The 24,372-nt window shown below is 33.6% G+C and overlaps 1 protein-coding gene across 1 annotated transcript in view; it reads left to right on the plus strand.

The window, feature by feature from the left end:
• Positions 1-24,372, plus strand: part of LOC124371429 (DNA-directed RNA polymerases I, II, and III subunit RPABC1-like) — a 43,372-nt gene that overhangs the window by 10,085 nt on the left and 8,915 nt on the right. The window contains 5 exon segments of the mRNA XM_046829761.1: positions 911-972; positions 3,120-3,127; positions 3,129-3,260; positions 12,900-13,039; positions 21,700-21,778. Coding sequence (XP_046685717.1) covers positions 911-972; positions 3,120-3,127; positions 3,129-3,260; positions 12,900-13,039; positions 21,700-21,778 — 421 coding nt within the window.

The following is a 24,372-nucleotide window of genomic DNA, read 5'->3' on the forward strand; positions in this document are numbered from 1 at the left end:
TAAATGTAATTGTTGTATGTTAAAGATAATTTATTTAGACTTAGCAACCAAAGAGATGTACATAATCATTTTACACGCAATAGAAATAACTTAATAACTCCTAGATGTAACTATACTAGTACTCAATGCAGCTTTCTATACCAGGGTATCAAGCTTTTCAATGCTACTACCATGCAAGTAAAGATCATGAGCAGGACTAATTCAAAAATACCATAAAAATGTTGGTTGTTAAAATCTGCTATTAACAGTGTCGATGAGTTTTTTCTTGTAGTGCAAAATCTCACAAGCTAGTTTAATGTATCATATTGACGTTGTTATATACATTCTTTGTATCCTGACAATAAATGCTTTGATTTGATTTGATTTGATTTGATTTGATCATTGTCTTTTAAAATTAGATTTTTTCAATGTAATAGATCAAACATACAATAACAAGTAAAAATCTTTTTTATACCAACGAGGTAATTATAATGTAATCATTGATCATGTTTGTTTTCTCTATATAAAATATATTAACGAATGTATATTTTTTATATTTGCATTACTTTTTTCCATGGTATAGTTTTCACAAATGTTGAAAAATATTGTGTAGCATACACCAAAATTTAGCTCAGATGTAACATTTATTTTAATAGTTTTTCAAATATAAAATGAAAAAATTAGAAAATACATGCACATGTCATTATTATTTTACATTATTACAAAAATGTAATTATTTTAAACATTGACTGTATGATAATTTCCCCAATTACTTCCAAATCTACTAAGTACAAGTTTACACTTTATATGTACATATTGTATGAGCTTAAGAAAAGGGTGTCATTGTGAAGGTTAAACCAAATAGAATGTCTTGCTTTTGTTTTAGTATTTCATGTAGACCCTTTATAAGTTATTCTACATTATGTTTTAGTGAAAAACGCCCAGCAAGAAGTGACTTGATCGTCTTAGTAGCACATAATGATGATCCAACAGGTTAGTCTGAACTTATATAAAAAAATCAGGTAAACTAGTTAGAAATAACAGTAGAAATAAATTTTATTTTCATTTAAAGAATGAAACAAGACATTATAGTTAATTACAAACCATTAATGCATCTGTGTCATCACAGGCATGATGCTATTAATGTAACTGAGAAAAATCTTAATAATAATTAAATATCTTCAGCCTGCATGCATCAAAACACAATCTTAAACCTATAGTTATTGCAAGTACATGTTGTGTGAAATTTATAAACAACTAAGTATTTATATTTTCTTTCCAAAAATAGTACAAATGCGCAAGAGAATTAAAGTTTCTGACAGTGCCCTGGAGCCATACAGTTCAATCAGAATTTAAATCTATGAAAAATAATAGAAGATATACATCACAAATTATAACATTTTTTAAAGTTTTTAAATGTGTACGTCAGGTTCATCAGTATTTTATTGTACATAATTAATGATTTTTGTGTTCCTTATTTTCTTTTAAACAAAATATTATTTTCGTAAGATTTTCATATTTATCATATTGTGTTAAACATGTTTAATCTAATGAAATAATTTTTACTGTGAATCCCTGCCAGCTTTACAGATCGGTTTCAATTCAACTTTGGTGTTGTGCTGAGAAAGTTGTGATTTTATGCCATTTAAGGATATTGCAATGATTTTACAAATTATTATATTATTTATCTTTTTTGTCACTCCATCCCTGTTCTACAGCTAAAGTATATCTTGTCCAACAACTTCATATCTTATATATTATAGATTTATAGAATTCTATATTTTCTTTCAATCTAAAAGTCTCCTATGGATTCTTTTGATAGTTTTTAAATATTGTCAAGTTGTAAAAATAGATTTGTTGAAAATTTTAACCTTTGGTCATTTAGCACAACTGAAAATCTATACCTTTCTTGGGAAAAATTCCTCTATTTACTTCACCCAAAAAATAGTCTGTGCTGTTACGCAATGCAAACTGGTCTTGCCTCCTGTAAGTACCACAAGAAAAAGCCTTAAAATTGTCATTGTTAAGATTATTCTGTGACCACATAATATGTCTCTCATTACCAATCCACTGACTTAATCTAAAGCACTTATTACTTGCTGGCTATAGAGGCCAGAGCACCATCTTGCTACAAAAACACTTGTCAAAATGTACAACTACAACATATCCAAAGGAACTGCACCTGTTGTTATACCTTTGGCAAAGTAAAACCATCCATAAAGTACATTTGCCACATGTTCACATACTCATCACTTCATTAGGATTCTTAATCATAATAGCACTTTTCTCCATTTATATTAATGAATTTTATTATGTAACAAATTCATTTTTAAACTTAACCCTCTCCTGGTTGAATTACTGTAGCACGCTTCTGATGCTACCGGGCTGATTAAATGAGCCGCTTCGTCGCTGGAGAACACACTTGTGTTTTTATTATTTTAACAGCTCTAGTCAAACAAAACTGTTGTGTATTATATATCTTTATAATGTTATTAAATTCTCTTTAATACAGTGGTATTTGATACACTATTAAGTTTATACGGTAAAATAAATCAATATGAATACTCATTTGTACAAAAAAGTGTCTGTACTGTTATATTAAAATATGACTACATGTCTTGTACAAGGAACTGTAAAAACAACATATCAATATGTCAGTAAAACAGTAACTGCAGGAAATTACAAATAAGTGTAATAATTCTACAAAGTAGCTAAAGAAGTTTGAAAGAATTTTGATGAAAACTGCTAAAAAAAGATAATAATAAAAAGATTGGTAAAACGTTTCTTATATAATTCTAGATAGCACCACTAGGCATAAAACATGCAATAAATGAGGACAACAGTACTGTCCATATATATTTCCATTAGCAGTTCCAAAAATAGCTGTATGATGGCAGCACAAAGCAGAGACCAATGATAAAGCAGTTGATGGCGATTGGACATTATTACTTGGCTCTCCACCGTGGTGAATCATGGCAGTTACCCAGGAGAGGGTTAAATGTATTTCCGTAAAAAGTTACAAATATTTTGTGTATACTGAGTTGCTTCCTATTCAAACTTAAGTATTATTCCATAACTTAATAAAAATCACAACTGATTTCTGTATAGAAGTTTTATGTAATAAAAATCTGTAATTTCAGATCAAATGTTTTGTGTTTTTTCCTGACGAACCAAAGATTGGTATAAAGACCATTAAAACCTACTGCCAGCGTATGCAGGAAGAAAACATCCACAGGGCCATAATTGTGGTGCAAGCAGGCATGACTCCTTCAGCCAAACAGGTGTGTAAAACATGTGAATTTACATTTTATTTCTTTACATTTAATTAGAGTGGTTTTAACCCTTGAAGTGGCTCATGTTGCATTTATGTAGAATTAGACTAAATATTAACCAAATGCAATAAAATTGATATGGTTGCAAAAAAATAAATCAAACTCCTTACAAATATTGGTGTTTGTTAGATTTACTTTTATTATTAGTACTAATTAAAATTATTGTATTAGTACTAATTAAAATTATTGTAAAGGATATGATTGTATTTATTGCTAATGGTTTGTTGTACAGATTGTTTTCAATTAATATAATGATAACTAACATCAAAGTCTTCCAGTCCGACATTAAAACATTACTTACACAATTATCTTTTTAAAATATTTCAGCCTCCCTGAGGTGAGCCATATTCAATTAACATATGTGAAACCGGAAGACTAGTGTTAGTTATGACACCAGCCATGTAGGCTAAGAACTAAGAATTGAATTATAGTTTATTTAAGTCAGTGATGTTTTATAATCACTATAACAAAGAATAATATCTAACTTCTTAAATTTGAATGAACGCACAATAATATTTGAAAATAAAATATTTTGTAAGTATATGAGGATTACTCTGAAAGTTTTGAGATACTGGCAAAAAGTGTATACTGCAATAATCTTATCATTCTTATCTTACTGTCCTGCACCAGTCAATAATTGAGAACAACTAGGGTTCATCAGTGTATTTGTGCTTGTTCGGAAAGATCAAGATTACTCAAGTTATCAAGAGAACATTTTCGGGCTACGATTTTAAGATAGGTTTGTTCAAGAGAAGTGAGCCAAACGTCTCTAAGTTTGGCTTTGGTTCTGAAGCCCTCTCCCATGACACTATTTTTAGATGGTTTTCGGATTTTCAAAGGTGCTGTAATTTGCTGAAGATAACGAACGTTAAGGATGATTGCATTCCATCATCACTCAAAAAAAATATTGATTGGGTGGACATAATGATCTTTGAAGAGGTCCTTATTTATTTATTGAAACTTCTCTAGGGATTGCATCACCAGCATGTGATCTTGCATGATTTTTTAAAAGGCAGGACAGATGTTTCTCAATGAGTCAAGGATAACTGAGAAAAATATTTGTCTAACAGTTGTCTTTCTCGATTATTAAGAAAAACACACTGTGGGGTGCTTTAATAAAAATGTAGTCAGGCGTCTTAATATCAGCCAAACAACTGATTTTTCTTCAGTCGGTAGAATATATTTTTGAACTATCCCCTATATTGACCTTCTTTATCAACTCTTCTATCATTCATGGTGTTTTTCCCAACTGATTTGAAAATTAATAAAGCTATACTTATCTTAAAAATAAAATAGGAATTTAAACTTTGATAGCTTCAAGCAAATATCTCAAAGAAAATTGTACATGACCGCATAAATCACTTTCTTGAAAACAATAATATACAAGGTGTATTAGATATCAACAGACCCATACTTAGACCGGTTTATTAACCAGAAAAATCATTCCTGAGTCAGTAAATCAGAATGGTGATAAATTTGCGTTTATGTCAATCCTTTATGTGCGGGGATTATCAAATAAATTAGAAGAGTAGATAGAAAGTATAACATTAGAACCGCTTTTAAAACACACAATACTCTTAGACAAAGTCTCGTAAAAATAAAACCAACAAATGGCACACAGGATTCCAAAAACTGTGTTTACAGTAAAAAAATAGACAATACAAAAAGACCATTATACATAAGGAATAGAGAATACAAAATAAACAAGAGGAAGGGGCTAACAGAAAAGTAAAAAATTACACATCATTGTTGCTCCAAAAGCCATCATATGAATTGGGATGAAGCCAATATAATACGTTAGGAACCTCACTTCTTTAAAAGGAAATTAATCAAGGCTTCATATATTAAATTAGCAGACCATCCAATCAATCAACCAGCAGTCGAGATTAGACCGCTTTAGTTGCTAATTCTGAAAAATTAACTGAAAAGAAAACCAAAAGTATCAAGCAGTCAGTCATTTGTAATAAACCAATGTGGAGTCAAAGTATGGCTTTAAGAAGTTCATCTAGAATGAACCAATAAGAAGACCCACTCCAATTCCCTCCTTTTTGCTACTATATTGTTTCTGCCGTAACTACTGCTTAGTGGCCTCTGGTTAGTTGTAGGTGGTTGGTCGGTGGAAGCAGACCTATTGTGACCTGTATTCAGTAGTTCAGTTTTAATAATTGGTGTTGTGTTTTTACCAAGTGCATGTTGTAGAGTTAGTGAAGTTGACACACAACATGGTGGTTGTGATTTCTGACTTATGCATGTCACAATGCTTTGGTATGATTTGTTTATTTTAACCTAGATTTTAATTATGTGTTAAAACGATCTCGAAACGTAGTTACTGTTTTTTGTATCATTGAACAATGGAAAATGTCCAGAAAATTTCTGTTTCCTTCACAATCCTTCCTCAAAAACAAACTTCAGAGTTCTGAATACAGGTTTTTAATTGGCAATCTTATGAGATACTATCTTAGTCCTGTTGTAATAGCTTCTACTCTTGAATACCACTGTGTTACTTGGTTTCAGACCAAGGTATTAACAAATATTTTGTCTCATTTAAATATTTTCTAAGTTTGTGAGATTTTGTTCTATACAATTTATTGTGTTAAAAAGAATTCTCATAGTTGTATGACCAATTTATTTATTGATCAAAATGAACAAAAATATTTATTTTGGACTAAAAAAATCCCAAATTAACCCTTTGGATGCCAAGCAAATTTCAAGATTCGTTTTGAGTAATGCCATGCATGTGAGCTGTGGGTGTTTCCTGAGTGCCAGTGGTAAATGGCCTATAACAGCCAAGTGTGCCAAGCACAAAACAGCTATTTTGTTATGTTAGACTAAAAATTGTATAACTCCTATCCTAATACTGATAAATGGACAATTTTTGTTTTGTTTTGTAGGTTATGAAATATACTGTTATGTAATAACAAAGTTTTATGATAATATCCAAAAATATAAATAAGTAAACTAAAAAAAAATAATTTTTTTTTATTTTTTTAATTAGAAAACTTATATTATTATACTATTTATGTAAACATATGTTACATTTTACATTAGTATGTATAATTATGAACCAATATAGAAAATTTCAGAAAGAAATATTGAGAAATAAAAGTTTTATAAGATTTTTAATAAAACTTTACATTTGGACTAAAATGCTAAAATATTGACAATGATGTAAGGGCATGTTATTGTAAGGACTTTTCTAAACAAAACTATATTTATTAAACTAGCATTGAGATGGTTGAAAAACATTGGTTAGGACCCTAATGCATGTTCAAAAAAAATAAAATCATGACAAATAGCCTATTTTTTTATATTATTTGCTTTTACTCACCCTCAGTTATTGAAAGGCAGAAAAAGTCCAATCTTCAATCACTCACTATTTTTTAGTGCCTATAGTCTATAGCATAGGCCTATTGAAAAATGTTACTAAGTCTATAAAAAACTATGCAAAGAAATGTCTCTATATAAAATATATACACTGTTACATAAACGTTCAGTCTATTTACACTCGTGGTGGGGGAGACAGTCAAGGTGGCAACCCCGGGTGCACTTGACACATACTGTCCTGGACCTTATACTATAACAAATTATATATCAATTTGTTAAGTAACTCTTCCCCTTTCGTTTGATGTATCTGTTATGAAGATTCGCTTACTATATGATTTTAAAAAAATAATATAATCGCAAAGCCGAAAATATCGGCCCGCGGCACACTTCGGTTAAACGTAATGGGCCGAAAACATCGGCTCTCGGCACACTTCGGTTAAACGTAAAGGGCCGAAAATATCAGCTCTCGGCACGCTTTGGTTAAATATAGTGAGCCGATAATATCGGCCCTTGGCACCCAAAGGGTTAATCTTCAAATATTCCATCAGAATTCCAGATTCAAAAAATGTGTGAAGTATGTGTAGTGTGTGATGATGGTATGTTGTGGAGGTCAGCCTCTTACAAATTCAGCACCGCTCCCAAGATTCGTTACAGCCGTCCAACAACCAGAATTCTTCTAACAGGTACAGGACTCAATTTGATCTTGAGGGCAGCAGAGAGATCTGATTAGATTCTTCAAAGAAGTCTCTAGGCTTTGATGTTCAGTAACACAGGTAAAACGCTCTTAAGGTCTTTCAACCTTTGTGATGTGGCAGTGGTTGATGTAGATCTCCGATTGGCTTCTATTCAGGACTTCTTCCCCTCTCGTGCAGCCCTTTCTTCTTGGTGTCCTCTTCCTGTACAACACTCTTTTAGTCTCTTCAACAAAAAGAAACTGGCAACAAAGAAAGAACTGTTGGATTATCTGTTCAAGAGTAGTAAGCCTTCCTTCTTGATTTCCTTTGGAGATTAGTGTTAGCAAGAGAATCTAGAAGAACATCCACTTGCAGAGTGAATCTTTTTAGTAAGACAAGTGGTATCCTTGGAAATAAATAACAATGTAGGATTTAATTTTTCTGTTCCATTAAACTCTCATGCACAAATAAATATTGTTTAGAAATATTGCCAATAAATCTTTGAATAAAATAAATATTCCTAGGCTTTTTATGTACAAAATACATGAACATTATAATATACTGCTATAAAAATGAACTCATAAAATTTGTGACAAACTTATTATTTCAATGATTGATCAAAATATAGAATCTAAATGTTTTGGCTGAGAATTACACTTTTTTTTTGTTAACCTAATAACTTATGTGGACTTTCTTTTCTTTTAAAATAAAAATTATATTCAAATGATCAAAAGAAGTATATTGTACTGTGTTTTAAAAAGGTAGCAAATAATTTTGAAGATCAATAATTCAGTTTGAAATACAGTATGTAATTGTAATTTTTTATCACAATCATGTAATTATTACGAATAAATTATACTGGTGGAATACTTAATGAGTTCTTTTGCATAGATATTAAAAGTTGTTTTCTTCTATAGAAGATCTTAGAGAATTTAGAGATAAGGATATAATCTGCCATCAAAAGAAGTCTTGGTGTTTCCCAGAGGAAAACATGAGCTCTCAGGTCTGGAGGACTGGGATGAATATGAATTTTGAACCAGTAAGAAACCTTGACCAGTATAAATATTAGTGCCAGTATGCATGCTCATGATAACTGTTCACGTAACAACTTTTAATAAACAAAAGTTTGTTTTTAACATAAATAAGCACTTGAAATGACCGGCAATAAAAAGAAGCAATCCGATTTAACTGCTCATTTATGGTAAAAACAAATGAAAGCCTGCATTCCTTATAATATAAATACATTATGTTTTTAAAAATAAGAGTGCCGTTTACAATAACAGTAGAGATTGTGGCAATAGAATGTTACAAAACAACCATACTAAACTAACAATATGTTTATAGTTTGTTAGGTTACAAAGATTAAGGCACTGCAATCAATTTTATGGTTTGAAAATATTTATTCACATTAAATTCGTATCTATTTAAGTTAGCATATCTGAATAAACAAGAACCAGAAATATTTTTCATCACCCCATTTGTAATAACAGATATTTAAAGTCAGAAATGTAGACAACTTTGTAATTAGGCTCAAGTAAAAACTGTGAAGATTGAAATACGAAATGTCCACAAAATACGTGATTTTAAATATCTTATAAATAAAAATGAAACACTAAATGTTTTGTTAAGCGCTAATCTCAAGACCAGCTAGACCAATTTAGCTATTATTTTTTTAATATTTGTGGAAGTCCGAGAAACTACTCAAAGTTTTATTTAACATTCGAGAATTGCGTGTGAAACCACAGGTAACTGCTAGTTTTTTATGAATAAAATTTTTTGTATATTAGAGTAAATATTATCCAGCCTTATAATATACTGTTAGTAACAAACCTACTCTCCACTGTACAAGTTAGGCAAGGAGTTAATCTTCATCCATGATTAGAATCTTGTAGCATCTTTACTAAACAATTAGGTCACTATTGTTTTTTTTATTTCATCAATAAAAACATGACCGAAACGGAATGATTTTTACAAAATAATGAGACCATCAAGTGGTTAAAATTTGCTTGTTCAGTCAGCGGAATTTTGACATAACTTCACAACTTACTGGCAAAACTGGTCTCGCCTTAGTAAATGTATGACTTATGGACTGTTTGTTCTATGATACTCTGTGTTTGCTGAATAAAAAACACATTATTAATTTCAAAGTGATTGTCCACACATATTCCAGTCTGGTATTTAGGTATATATACATACAGTTTATATATATATTTATAAAATTTATACCAAAATAATATCTCTAAAAGTAAAAGCGTGAAGATAAAATTATAATGAAAAAATATTTCTCGTGATATATTATCTCTATACTATCTATATACGAAACATTTACTTTTACATATACTTTGACACATAATTTTTGTTAAAACAGTACTGGGAGAAATAATTAACACATTTATGAGTTCTGTATTGAGAAAATGTATATTATCGAAATCATTGACACGGCTACATGACCAACATGAAAAGATGAAACATTAGTCTATAACAGGTAGTAATGAATAAGTGTTATGTCAACAACGGTATTGTATATTCGGAAACATGGAGTTACACATAAAGCAACACTGCAGTCTGGGCAATGGTATCTGGATTTCCTGCAGATCTTCTTACCATGTGTGTCCCATACTCTGCTGCAAATTACACAGTGACGAGTAGGGTGGTCCTTCCCTGCCGTGGCTGGAATGTATTCAGGGAAATGACATTTAGTCAGCCTTACTTGGTCGTCCCTGTTTCACCTTCATGTATTCACTCAAGTGCATTTCCATTGTTCTTTTGGTTACTTCCAGTCTGAACTGAAGTCGGCTAAGTTGGCCATCACATTTTATGTAAAGGACATAATGCTTTCTACACATACATAGGTCAATAAGATGAAAATATACTTTTTTCCTCTTTTCCTAGAAGGCCTTTTGGTTGTAACTCCCCGTTTCACCACCCCACCATTGTTGCATAATGATTGGTGGAAAGAAGGGCAACAATCCTCTTGATTTGCAGGACATTTATTTACTTCCTTTTTTTTTAGTGAGAGACTACATTTCCTTTTTCCATTTTTTCTTCATTGGCTTCGGGACATCTTTTTTTAACAGTTTTATTATACCATAGGTATCAGTCTTATTACCAATAAGAACCTGCTAGTTGGATTTTATATATACGGATCTGGAGTAAACTTAGCAGTGCCCCTGGGAAAATACACGTTCTTCCAAACGGAAGTCATGGCAATTGAATCATACGCCAGAAGACTCATAAAAATGAGACCAAAAGGAACAGCATACCTAATCCTTTTAGATAATCAGGAAAAATTAGGAAATAATTCCTGGGGTGTATTTTTTCAGCCCCAAGGATATCAGAGAACAGAATCCTCAAATTTGATTGACTCCTGTAAAAGTTCCAGATTCTGAGGGCATAAACATAAAGTAAAGGAACTCTTAGGTTTTAAACTGGTGGCTATTTAAAGTTTTAGACGTATCCAATTCAATGTGTATAAGTGAATATTTTTTACATACATAATGTCAGGTGAATTTTAACTAAACTGAGTCCACTTTTTATAAAGAAAATTATATGCTTATAACAGTTTATGTCTTGTAAGATTTGAAGATTATGGAGTTTTTAAAAGTTTGAATGTGTTACAATGATATTAACATGCCAAAATTGACAGTATGTTTTGCAAGTATTAAAACATCTAAATTAACAATGCAACTTTAGTTTGACATTTAGATACAATATCCACATGTGAAATCTACCTTTCTTCCAACTGAGCCGGAAGAGATATTTTTATTTTGCTTTAAAATAAAACAATTTTGGAACAATACTTTAAAATATCACTCAAAAGATATGTAACACTCTGTGTAGGAGTTTCCTAAGTACTTTTAAGAAAGTAGGATATCAGAGTTCAATTTTTCCTATTACGAGGGTCTTCCAGAAAGTAAAGAACGTTTTGTTATAAGTCAATAAAAACAAAAGATAAGAGCATGAAAATTTATTTATAAATACTTATAAACTTACTCTATTTTTCTACAAAATCGCCGGAACTGTCAAGGCACTTGTTGTAGCGTGGCACCAGTTTTTCTATACCGACGTTATACTGTTCTGCCGCCAAGGAATGAAGCCACGTTTTTACTCCTTCTTTGAGGTCTTCGTCACCCAAAAAGTTTTTTCCGCCTAAAAACACTTTCAACTTTGGAAACAAGTGATAGTCACTCGGAGCCAGATCTGGACTATACGGAGGGTGTCCGAAGATTTGCCATTTGAAAGAATTGAGTTCTGCTTTGGTTCGTGCACTGCAATGAGGCCGAGCATTGTCGTGGATCATCACCACTTTCGACGACAGCATTCCGCGTCGTTTGTTCTGAATAGCGCGGCGAAGCCGATGCAAGGTCTCAATGTAGGCCTCTGAGTTGATTGTTTCGCCTCTCGGCATGAACTCCACATGGATTAGGCCTTTTCGGTCCCAAAAAACTGTTGCCATCAATTTCCTGGTGTTCAAATTTGGTTTTTCTTTCCTGTTTTTTGTTGGTGAATTCGAGTGATGCCATTCCATTGACTGGAGCTTTGTTTCCGGGGTTCGATAGGAAACCCAAGTTTCGTCACCCGTTACGATGCGGTCAAGAAACGCATCACCTTCTTCGTCATACTGAGTCAAAAACTCAAGAGCTGCTCCCATCCGTTTAGTCTTGTGGACATCAGTAAGAATCTTAGGCACCCAACGAGCACACATTTTCTGATAACCAAGACGTTCAGTCACTATTTCGTGCAAAAGCGACCTTGAAATTTGTGGAAAAAATTCCACTAGACCACTCAAAGTGAAACGACGGTTTTGTTGAATTTTTCCATCAACTTTCGCTGCCAACTCGTCAGTAACGAGTGACGGCCTTCCACTTCGTTCCTCGTCGTGCACATTAGTTCGACCTTCCTTAAATTGAATGCACCATTTTCTCACTGATGACTCGTTCATCGCATTGTCACTGTAAACTGCCTTAATTTGCCTATAAATTTCAATAGGTCGAACATTCTGTGCATTCAGAAACCGTATCACACTACGCAGTTCACACTTGGCGGGATTTTCAATTAACGCCGCCATTTTAAACTTTCACAGGAGACGCAAACGTGACCTCACGGTACCGCTACTCAGCTCACACTGAGGCAGAAGGTGTGGCTAACGAACAAGCTATCTACCGCGGTGGTGGGGGAACTGCGCCGCCCTTGATGCGCAATCGTTCTTTACTTTCTGGAAGACCCTCGTACTTTAACAAATTGATCTAACACTTTTTTTATTGATTTTCCTTGTAACAAAAATATAATAGGCAGAACTGTACAGTACTTCTAAAATTTTAGGGATCCTAACTTTTATATATATATTTAAAACAAATTATTCTTTTATTAAATACAAGCAGGCTTTTTAGTTCAAAATGTAATTTTGGAAAGATTGTGTTTAAACATAATTGATTTTTAGAACTTGACATCTTTGAAAAATGGATCGGTATCACACCACTTTTATTTTTAGTGCAGAACTGTAATGGATGTTATTATTATTTGTAATGGGTATATTATATTATTAGATAGATATAATAGATCTAGTAAACCCATTCTTTCAATGTTTCAGTCCCTGGTTGACATGGCTCCCAAGTACATCTTGGAACACTTCCTGGAGTCTGAGCTGCTTATCAACATCACGGAACACGAACTGGTCCCGGAACACGTAGTGCTCACCCCGGAGGAGAAGCAGGAGCTACTCCACAGATAGTATCCTTTTATATACAGTAACATCAGTACTCAGAGTATTCTTTATTCAAGTCGTTAGTTGTCTTTTTGAGCAACTCCATGAGTCAAGCGATGAAAAATTGAATGAAATATATTCCTACAGAGTGTTCAAAAAGCATAAAATCAAAGTATCTATTATTGTTTTGAACCATTGCAGATTACGCCAAATAAATGTACATACTAATCAATACTTTTATATCTTTGAAGCAGCTACTAAGTTTTTGTCATTTTATGAATAGAGGTGAGGGAACAAAACTTGAAAATTATTTCACAGCTGCTATTTATTGTTGTTTTGCAGAACAGGTTTATTGTTGACAACAAAATTGAACGTAACAACAGAATTTGGGTGAGCCATAAAATCCATTGCAACAGTTTTGTGACTTGAACATTTTTCATTGCGATCTACTCACAAACGTTTGGTTCTAATTTGCTTGAATTCAGTTTGTTTTCTTTAACCTTTATTAAATTAAGCTATGAATTAATGTTTGCTGCATTTTAATTTTTCAAACAAACAAATTTTGTGTGGCATTGGCGTCTCAAAAATATAATTTCACTTTTCTGACATATTTAGAACACCTAGTTAATAAATATCACAAGTCACACACAAATCTGAACAGCTAATACAGGATAGAGACTTTTATGTATAAGAAAACACATAAATAAGGTGGTATTTGACCTATTAATAAAAATTCTGTAATTTGAAAGTGTCACTGCTCTATCTTTTGGTGTTGGTGTCACTAGATTAAAAAAAGCAATATTTGCAAGATGGCATAATTTTTCTGGAACATTGCTTTTAAAACAGTAGCTGTCTGACCTATATTAGTTTATACATCGTTACATTTTGGTAGCAAACTTATTGAAACTGAAAGTTAACATTCTTCTGAACACAATAATACTACCAAGCATGCATGCATGACCTTACTTGCTGATGCTCCATATTTTTGCTTAGCCAAAAATATTTTTAAGTCGCATGTGATGTAGTAAAGGTTAAGGATGTATTAAGGTGCTATTAATTATAATCTTTAGTTATCCTAAATATTACAAACTAGTGGTTTAGTATAGAACATAAAAAAATATTCTTATGAATTCAAAGTTTACTTTTTATTATTGCAGATGTTCTTTTTCATCCTCAAATTTGTTATAAAAATAAAACTAATGATCATAATGGTATAAATTTACTATCAAAAGTTAAATACATACGTGGTTACTTTTCAATTTGTCATACCGGCTACAAGCTTTCCAATACTCTCTTCCTGACAAGATGGGTTTCCATGGTGTTTTGGACTGTGTCGTCAGTTTGGTCTGCCCTTTGGCTTTCAGAAGGTCTGCCATCCTAGCCACTTCAATTAGGGAATAGATAAAAGTCGCATGGCACTAGGTTAGTACTAAAGGCTGGATGGTTTAAAATTTCACTTAAAAGTTCATCAAGAAGCATTTTCATCAAAGCAGCACTGTAAGGATAGGGATTGTCATGAATAAGGACAATTCCACAAGAGAGCATTCCTCTTCCTTTGTTCTGAACGACTCCCAGCAATCGTAATGTTTTACAGTATCCTTCTGCATTTATCATGATCCAAGGCTGTAAAAATTCCACATGTAGAACATCTTTCTGGTCCCAAAACACAGAAACAGTTGTTGTGGTTCTTGTTTAGTTTCTGGAGTGTCATACAGAACCCATGTTTTGTCTCCTGTCACAATTTTTTTTAAATAATCAGCTTCATAACGTTAAGAAAAGATAATGCTGCTACCATTCATTGAGCTTTGTGTTCATTGTAGGAAATAACTTGCTAGGAATGGGGTTTACTGGATTCTCTGTTTGATAAAGTAATTTCTTTGGCTTTGGCAGACCTTAAAGCAAGTGTTTTTCTGGTTTGTTGGCAGGGAGAATGTCTGAGTTACACTTCACCAGTATAATCTGTTCTACTTCTGAGTTGGAAAACTAGATGTGAGAAAGGGAAACAAACATCTTAATGTTACCCAATTGGGTACATGACCCCTGAATATGGGATTCAATGAGTTATGTTCTGTGGTTATGGATTATGATGTTACGTTTTATGGTATATCAGAAACATGGCTCTACCCATCTGACTCCTTGTATAATTACACAATGCCCGGTTTCATTTTGCTGAAGTTGTGATTGGCACAAATATGTGGTAACTTTCTGTTTGTTTTTAAAAGTTTGTTCATAAAGTAACATTTAATCTGTGAGCGACAGTACCTTGCAGTGAATTGAGACTGGACATTGAGTATATTTACATTGTTTTGAGAGTAAAAGTTGTGCTGTATGTAGTTTAAGGCCTACCAACCTTGTATATACCCGCCTGTGCTTTTTCCAAGTGATATTTGTTGACCTGGCAGTCTGTTTAAAATCAGTTATATTTGTGGTAGATCTAAATATTGATCTTGTATCAAGGAATATTCCAGATTCAAACTATTTATTGCTCTTAAAACATAAAGCAATCCAACTTATAAGTGAGCACACAAGAATAACCAACCATTCCGCGACTTTGTTGGACCACATCGTTGTGGACAGGTCAGTTGGGATTAAGAGGAACTGTGTTCTTGACATTCCCACCCTAAAAGACCACAAAGGGGTAAATATATCAGACCACAGGCTTGTTTATACTCTGCTTTAGATCCAGGAGGAGGAGAGTGAGTCCAAAATGATCTCATGTAGAGATTACTCTCGATTTAATGTTGAGAAAATCTTTGATGAAGCTGAAAGATGGACTAGGAATTAGGGGCATACAGCATATTAATGAACTAGAGACATTTATAATATCAAACATTAACATAGTTTTTTATGAGCATGCTCGTGTTGTTTGTAAAAAGGTACGGAAAAATAATGCTCCTTGGAAAAATTATATGATTAAGGAGCTTACAAAACTAAAAACAAATTATGAGTAAATATTGGAAATCAAGGAGCGACAATGATTGGGATAGAAATATAGAACAAGATATAAAATAGTTCTGGTCTTATATATCAGGCAAGAAATACAAATTGCATACCAGCAAATATTGGTGCTGAGAAAATTAGCAAATGTTTCACTGAAATGCGATTGAGCTGCAAAGCAAATAAAATAATAATAATAACAATGAACTTTGGGAAGCTCAGAGAACTACTTATGAATATTTCACACCAGTGGCAAACGAGGAATATATTAAAGTAATGAACACAATAAAATCTAAGGCGGTGGGCCCAATACAGATGGTTAAAGTTATAAGTCCATTTGTTATAACAGCTCTAACACCTTAAATCAATTTGTCACCCACTGATAAGATTAAAAATTATAGATTCAATTTGACCTCGAATGCTAGGATGAACTCGTATCATAGAGACAGACATCAGGTCACGAAACTGGGAGGTGTTACTTCAGGACCTTTTATGAAACTGTGCAGTGTTCCTTAGGGGAGCTGCCTGGGGCCCATTCTTGTCAACCTGTATGTAGCTGACCTCCCCAGTTGTGTGATGAACTGCACATATCACCAATAGGCAGATGATTGCCAACTGCACTTAGCCTATAAGCGTGAAGTAATGGAGACTGCCATTGAAGACATTAACTACTATGTACAGAAAATCTGTTAATGATTAGTCAACAACGGTGTAAGATGAAATAAAAAGCAAGAGCGCAGACCTGCATATTGGACCTCACGACCTGGTATAGGCCCTCAGAATAACTACCTCACTCTTTCTGATTATGTCACCTATACAGTCCAAAAAGCAGTGGTATGATTAAAAAACCTGTACAGGTTCAGGGACTTGCTTCCGGAGTCCATCATGCTTCAACTTGTACAATTACTTATCCCATCAGCTGTCTACTATTGCTATTGTGCGTACGAAAACACTATCTCAAGGGGAAGACTAATAGAATTAAGAAATTACAAAACCCTACCATTCGGTACTTTTACCATCTTGAAAGGTGGGATTATGCAACCTGCTTTCTGGAATCTCCTTCCTATGGAAGCCACATGCAGGTTGCAGACGTGCTCGACTGTGCACAAGATGTTTACAACCAGAGAGCCTCCTTATCTTAGCAAGAGACTTGTTAATGGAAGGAGGTCACCCTGCACAACACACATCATTACAAAAGCTCAACTTTCTCAGGGTCACGTAGGAAATTGGATGGTCATTTTTTTTCTTTCTTTGGACTAAAAAGTGTACAATAACTGAAGAAATACTGCTCTGCCAATCTAGACTTTGTCTATAAAATAGTTTGTAACTGAGATAAGTTCAAAATAAAACACCATTTTCTTTCTTTCACTCATTTATCAGACTCTTCGAACCTTAGAACCGATTGAGCACAAATATTCCTGTAGCTTAGGTGTTCTGTTACGATAGGGTAGAGGGCAGATCTTGAAATTTCAGGAAATTTATAAGGCAATTCACTAATGGTAAACATCCAATTGCCTTTAACTATTTCATCAATTTCTTCAACACTATCTTCTTTTATAACAAACTTGTACAACTTTGGTTTTCAAAAAAAAACTTCATCATGAACATCAACTCGTCCTTTTTTTTACATTTTCTGCACCACTCATGCATTACAAAGTTTTCACCGTATACTCATTACATTCTTCAGTGAATTTCTGCTGTGTTTATTCCTCAGCTTGCAAAATTTAATAACACTGCACTTAGTAGGAGAATCAATCGTAGTACCCATGTTTACGTGTTTTTAGATGAACTTGTAATTGTGTCAGATGATTGTCACTGTGTGAGGTGTTAGCGGAAGAGGTGTGCATTCAGCTACTGCACAGTGTTGCATCATACCTAAAATAGCCCTAAAACAGGACAGCCTAAGTTAATGTATGAGTAATGTTACTGGAGATCCAAAATCTGATGGTTCAGTATTGTCTGTAACCACAGAGGTGATAAATTATTCATTACAGTAAGTCATGGTTATTTAAAGTAAACAGTAAATAATATACTGTTATAAACGTATAGTATTTGATTGTTAGAACTAACAAATTCTCAATAAATTTTCAAAGTTCTTTAAATTTTCTTTTATGTCTTAATCATTCTATTCCTATTTAGTAATTATCTATTGAGATAATAGCATCTTATTGTAAGAATTTAGTAATCAACTTTGATGATACAAACAACTCTTAGGTAGGCTACTTGAATGTTTAACATTTTAGTTTGGGTAAGATTTGTTTGAATTTTGCAGCATGGTCATTATAGTGTTGCTTTAACTAATTTTACCACTCACAAAGGAAAGGTGCCTCATGAGAAACCTTCTCCAATCTGAAAAAAGATGAATTTGCTCAGACGGTCAGTTCAGAGGAAACATGCTATCTACTATTGTTGTCTTCCATCAACCACCTTGCTATCTACTATTGTCTTCATCATCCTCCTATGAACAAGACGATATTAATAATAGATCTGTGATTTCTAATTAACAAGTTGTGGGTGTTGGGAGACATAATAGAGAACCAGTTTTATTCCCCACATGGCTGCAAAGCGAAGCAGCTTTTGAACTCAAACTTAGGAAACCTACCAGCTGTCTCCCTGTGGCTTTTACAGATTTTCCTGCCAGAGTTCACACATACAGTCTTTAACTGTCATCCAAACTCTAAAGCAGAATTCTAGAATGGTCGTGCATTCAATGTTCTTACTAGGTAAAATATAAATTCCAGGACTTGGATCAGAGAAAGAAAATATCTGCATTCCTGATAGCCAACATTCTTAGATCAATGTAAAAAGTCCACTAGTTGTTGCATTTTATTTATACATAGTAGCCTGGAGAATATGGCAGACAGAATAAATCCTGTCTTTGCGGTGTTGAGTTTCGTCATTACTCTATTCATTGATTGGGTGATAATCCAAGGATGTTCCGTTTTTCTATTAACAGAGAACAATGTCTTCATCCTTCTTTGCATAAATCTTGTGGGTTCTAAGAAGAGACTTAGTGGGTCTAAGTAGATCCTTTTAATCTCATACAATTACACACCCATGTCAAGTTACAGCTAAGGACCTTACGCTCTCAGCCATAATATTTTTTTTTTACTTTCTTGTCTCAAGTTACAACTAAAGACTCCTTCTTAAAATATATTGTCAAGATTGGAAGCATTAAGTAATTATCCTCTCTCCAAACATCTCTTGTATGAACTTCACCCTAATTATCTCACATTCCTTTTTCACTAACTTTGCTTTGTTTATCTTTCGGCTCATTTTTTGGTCGCTGAGTAAGGATCCATTACTACGAGGGGTATCCAAAAAGTAAGTTTCCATTAATTATGAAAAAGTTAAAAAGACTCAAAAAATAACTGAAACACATTTATTCAACTTTTTACATCATACCTTATTTTTCTACATAGTTACCATCCCTTTCTAAGCACTCTTGGTATCTAGGAAGTAGTTTTTTTATTCCAGCATCACAAAATTCACCCGCCAAATTTTTAAGTCAAGTATCCACCTCATTTTGAAGGTCATCGCTGTTGGCAAATCGCCGACCGCCAAGGTGTCTTTTTAGCTCCGGAAACAGATGAAAATCGCTAGGCGCAAGATCTGGTGAGTATGGAGGATGACCAAAAACATCCCACTTAAATTTCCTCAAAAGTTCCATTGTTGCACGAGCAGCGTGTGGTCGGGCGTTATCTTGAATAAGCAGAACCGTGCGCGACAAAAGTCCGCGCCGTTTATTCTGTATTGCCCGCCGAAGTCTGGTGAGAACTTCACAATACCTTTCTGCATTTATGGTTTCGCCACGAGGAAGATAGTCAATCACTAACACTCCACGGCAGTCCCAAAACACTGTAGCCATTACCTTTCCTGCCGACTCAAAAACTTTGGCTTTTTGAGGAGCTGCCTCTCCTTTTTTTTGCCACACCATACTCTGGCGTTTGGTCTCTGGAGTTGAGTGGTGAATCCATGTTTCATCACCAGTGACTATTCTACTGAAAAGGTTTTCATCTTCATCGTCAAACAATCGCAAGAAAGACTGGGCAGCAGCCATTCGTTGTTGTTTATGGGCATTGCTCAATAAGCGAGGCACCCATCTTGCACACACTTTTGCAAGCTGAAGATCTTCTGTCATGATATTGTGCACAGATGACCGGCTAACTTCAACACTTGACGGCAGTTTATCCATAATTTCATCGAGAGTCACTCGTTTATCATTGTCAATAACTGCTCGTACAGCATTAATGACGTCAGGTTGCCGAGAATTGGCCGGTCGGCCACTACGCTCATCGTCATGAACATTTTCTCTTCCTTCCAAAAACATTGCACGCCAACGACGGACCATCCGAATGGACATAACATGTTCACCATACACTTGACACAACTGACGATGAATTTCAACGGCAGTTTCGTTTTTGGCGGTCAAGAAACGAATAACACTACGGACTTCGCAACTGGCGGCAGAACGCAGTGGAGTCTCAATGATGTTTGGGCAGCAACTGACTGAGAAGCGTGACAATGGGCCAGTGACCGGCGCACCTGTTGCCAACCGAACCGCGCTACATATCCCCGCCCACAGCTGCACGCTGTGTTACGTACGCGTATTTTTACAGAACCGGTAAACTTACTTTTTGGATACCCCTCGTACTTTTCCCCTTCTGATCTCCATCTGAATCTTTTCTTATAGGTCTCACAGATTCTGTATTGGTCTCTCAAGTGTAGGATGGTTGTTAAAGATTACAGTAAAAAATCTTTTTCCTGAAGTCAACTCTACCTTACCATTCAGTTCTATTCACTTGTCGCTAAAGGTATGTCCAGAGTATGTGCATTCTGTCTCTGAGTTACTTGCAGATTGAATTAGGCATACGTCTGGCAAGGTTTGGCAGCTTCAGCCACCATCCTGTGTACTTTTTCCAGACTATATTTTGTCTCACTGAAGTACATCGACCTTATATCCCTTTGCTGTGCACACCCACAACAACTTGAGAGACATTAGATTTCTCTACAAATGGCACCTTCCCATAATCCACATCCTCCAAAGTGGAGTGTGATATTCACCACCACAATGGCTACTCCCTGTAGGTCAGATCCCATTTGCTTCTTCTCTGTCACATCAAAATCTTTTTCAAATTAATGTTTGTGCTGTCCATATTGTGACTCCACTATCACTATCTCCACTGCCAAAGTAGCCAGATTATGGATGATGGCCAATTATTGGGTTTATCATAGTAATTTATAATCAGAGTAAGAATTTTTTACTCTGATTATAAATTATAAAAACAGTATTTCATTACAATTTTATTAACAGTTTGTGTAATCAATATAAAATGTGTTTACAAGATCCAAAGAGTGATGCTTTTTCTAGGTCATTTTTAATACAGATTTGCATTGGAAAGTGTGATTATTACTTAGTGGTACCAAATTTTTGTTATATTTCCTATTGCTCCAACAATCATTATTTGTGTGTCTTTTTTTATGTAATGGAGGTTTTTATAAAATTGGCTACAATGAAGCAAAGGTAATTCAAACCTAGAAATTCACTTAAGTTAGTTCTAATAAAAAGAGTTCATTTGTGTTGCGCTGCATGCAACAATTGATAATTTTTAGGTCTGACTGACTAAACCTTATTTTCAACGCAATTCATTTTTATTTGTGATAAAAGTTACATACATACAGTCTGTGCAATAAAGTGTTGTGTGGTCTAACCTAGCATGATGTTTTGTGTGCCTTAACCATTTCACAGTAAACTGAAGGAGAACCAGTTGATGAGAATACAGGCAGGTGATCCGGTCTCTCGGTACTTTGGACTCAAGAGAGGACAGGTCAGTATGTAGACTGTACTCAAGATGTTCAAAATATCTGCCATCCATTGCTAGTTTTGTGAACAATTCCAGACGAAACTTCTAAGTTAACCATGTCTTATGTACCGTACTCAAAATATTGAAGGAAACCTTCCAACTGTAAATTTTGAAATAGTATTTCACACTCCTCCTAATCATCTTTGTTTTTCATAATTAGAACGAAAACAAAAACTCAACAATTTTAGCGCTCATCATAAGTTTCAAATTTATATTTTGCCTCATTATTTAAGACACAAATTAAAATTTGAAACATTAAAGTCAATACTGATATTTAAACATTTTGAAAAATATTAAAACTAAGTGAAAAGTGCTGAGTATAATTGCAAATACTCTTAACCTCTTCAAGTTGTGAAGAAAAATTTTGAATGTGTAATTTCAATTCAATTGGAATAGAAAAATGTATCTTTATTGTACTTGAGTATTATTAGTAAAGTTAATTGTGATCACTTACGTGTAATTTTTTATTTTACGATAGTAAGTCTTACAGATATATTTGCAAATGCTCTTTATAGAAATAGTGTTTATGGGTATAAGTGATGTGTTGAATTCAAATCCTCAACAAAGAATTGGATTCAAGAATTGATGTACAAGATTCGATAGTTAAGTCTCGAACCTGTGAGACTTAATTATTGGGCATAAGTCATTTTCATGTTCTATCACTCCCACTCTGGCAACATGGTGGTAGGTGAAATCTTCCTTATGCCAAACTAGTAAACAATGAATCATAAACCATGTTATTTTGTAAATAACTTTTTCTTAAATTTAGTATTTTTTATATTTATATTTGAGCGTCGTGTGTCTGCTGCGTCTATCCACAAATGATAGCTGATTGGCGTTACGGAAATCACAGATTGCTAAAATTTGTTTTTTATACTTTGTTTAGCCACCTTTACTTAATTACAGCTAAGTCTATATGGCAGACATAACGTACGATGTTAAAATTAAGTTTTAGTTGATAAAATCGCCCAACGCTTGTTAGTTACAAATAGAATAGAGATAACTCCATTTAAGGAAATATTTTTTGCAGATATATTAGTCTAATGCTTGTGAAAGGTTAAGATAACGAGTAAAGGACATACCACCTTTAAGAAACATTAACCCCCAACACATAGGTTGAACTCAAGTTTTTTTGTTGTTATGGATTTCATATCAAGATAGACACAAGTACAGATGGCTCTTAAGACCTATAACCAGTACATACCTGAGGGTAGGTTGAAAAGTATGTGCAAACCCATGGAGGAGGTAACATTGTGTGCATGCATTTATTTCATAAAGGGTAATACTTATTACCAATAAGGAGTTGTCACTTCATGTTTTTCACTATTTTAAATGATTTAAGTAAAGTGATTTCCTGATATTCATATGATATTTCCTATGGAAGGATCATAGTTGTTTCAGTTCTTTAAGTCTAAATGATTATTATCTGTGAATGAAACATTTAATCTTTGCTAAACATCTGAAACCAAATATCAGGCTAAAGACTGACTGGGTTTTAGAGAAGAAATTTATGAGATAAAGCAGATTGTTTTTTCAATTGAGGTTTGTCAAGACTGTTTTTGAGAATGTCAAAAGTATCTTCTCTGAGTATTTTGGAAAAGCCAAAATTATTATAAGTGCTGTTTTGTATCTTTATTGGACTCACTAAGAAAATCTTGAGGAAAAATCCCATAGTTGATCCACAAAAAAGTAAAAATACTAGGAGATTTTCATGAAGATTTTACCAAATTGTACAAGATCGAGTTCCAATATTACATCACCATCTCTTCCCCTATTCTCAAGATTTGTTTTTCTCAGATTACCAATTTTGGTTAGGAAGAGATGTCAGTCAAACAAGGGTGAAATTGGTGAAATAAATGTATATTTTCAGACCAATCATATTATCTGGAATGGACATAGAAATCTAAAACAGCATTTAAGAGTACCGGTAGTAGTTGACATTTAAAAATAAACATACAACATCCCAAAATATTACCTACTTCTCATTATTACTCTAGGTTTTAAACAACTGTTGTATGAAACATCATAATTATGCTTGTTTTAAATGTTTTGTATTTTCTATATTTCAATAGCTGAGATGACTTGTATTTTGAAAATCAGGTTCAGTTTACTGGCTGAATTAAAAAATTTAATCATTATTACTGCTTCATTTCTTATCAAGTTGCATTTAGTGGAGTGTGGTAATGTTAAAAACATAACATTAGTGTTTCTTCAATATTAGCTGTATTTTGACCAATATCAGCACATTTCTCTATATCCCATATGATTGGTTAACTGTAAATCCTCTGTAAGTTTATTTTGGTTTGAATGTATTTTGTAAGAAATTGACACATTAAAAACACTTGTTTATGATTTATTCGTGTGGTTCCTTAATATTGCAGCAATCTGAAAGAGAACAATTTGCCAAGAATTCAAACTGGCGATCCAATTTGCCGTTATTTTGGGCTACGTAGGGGGCAGGTAACTCAGGAATTTTGAGCCTGGTTTGGAGTGAAATGTGTGGTCTAATAAAAATTTTTAGATTTCTGTATGAATTCCGTTATCACAAAATGTGTGCT

The sequence above is a fragment of the Homalodisca vitripennis genome, unplaced genomic scaffold (assembly GCF_021130785.1).
Source record: "Homalodisca vitripennis isolate AUS2020 unplaced genomic scaffold, UT_GWSS_2.1 ScUCBcl_1413;HRSCAF=5000, whole genome shotgun sequence".
NCBI classification, from domain to species: domain Eukaryota; kingdom Metazoa; phylum Arthropoda; class Insecta; order Hemiptera; family Cicadellidae; genus Homalodisca; species Homalodisca vitripennis.